At 49.5% G+C, this 1,005-nt stretch overlaps 1 protein-coding gene across 1 annotated transcript in view; it reads right to left on the minus strand.

Moving 5' to 3' along the window:
• LAMA1 (laminin, alpha 1) overlaps positions 1-1,005 on the minus strand; it is a 189,664-nt gene that overhangs the window by 159,182 nt on the left and 29,477 nt on the right. The window contains exon 4 of the mRNA XM_011957824.1: positions 727-930. Coding sequence (XP_011813214.1) covers positions 727-930 — 204 coding nt within the window. The remainder of the gene's footprint in view (positions 1-726; positions 931-1,005) is intronic.

Here is a 1,005-nt window from a genome sequence, read left to right on the forward strand (position 1 = left end):
TTGAGACGGAGTCTCTGTTGCCCAAGCTGGAGTGCAGTAGCACGATGTCAGCTCACTGCAACCTCCGTCTCCTGGATTCAAGTAATTCTCTGTCTCAGCCTCCTGAGTAGCTGGGATTACAGGCGACAGCCCCCACACCTGGCTAATTTTTGTATTTTTATTAGAGACAGGGTTTCATCATGTGGGCCAGGCTGGTCTTGAACTCCTCATCTCATGGTCCACCCACCTTGGCCTACCAAAGTGCTGGGCTTACAGACGTGAGCCACCGCGTCCAGCCAATACCTACTATTAATAGATTTCCATTGCTTGTCTGTATTGGGATTTGTTCATTCAACAAATATTTACAGAATCTACTCCGCATGTCAGGCACTGTGCTAGGCACAGCAAATACAGGCAAACCTCTCGGCCCTTAAGGAGAGACAGGCAAGTTAAGAAATAGGTGCAAAATGATGTACTGGTCAGATGTACAGAGAAATCACTATGGAAACAATAAGAAGGATGACAGGGTGGGCTGGAATAAGTCAGAGTGCCATAGGTGAAATAAAGATCATGTGATGGAACTACGGCTGTCACAGAATGGTCAAGATGTGGTTAGCAGTGGGAGAAGAGGCTGTGGAGAGGTCTGAGCAGGGTCAGATCACAGAGGGCCTTGGAAGTCCCACTCAATAGAGAATGAGATGCCACTGAAGCAATTCAACAGGGATGGGATGACACGGTCAACCTCACCGTCCATTAACTCAGGGGGAACTTCCAATGCCAACAGCTTTCTGAGCTCTTGGAAAACTGTTACATTAAAGGCTACATGAGACTTCATCCCACACTTGCAGCTGGACTGGCCCTTCCAGAAGAACCTGCTCCACCCTGCAGACAGGCCCAGGCCCAGGTTCTGGCTCTGCTCGGTTGGCGTCAGTGTGATACCTCTCCAAGTGCCTGTAGCAGGGAAGCCAGGTAAGCAGCTGGTCTGTAAGTCAATATAGGCAGATGTGTAAGGGGTGTGTGTGTGCA

Source organism: Colobus angolensis, unplaced genomic scaffold (genome assembly GCF_000951035.1).
Source record: "Colobus angolensis palliatus isolate OR3802 unplaced genomic scaffold, Cang.pa_1.0 Scaffold45, whole genome shotgun sequence".
NCBI lineage: Eukaryota > Metazoa > Chordata > Mammalia > Primates > Cercopithecidae > Colobus > Colobus angolensis.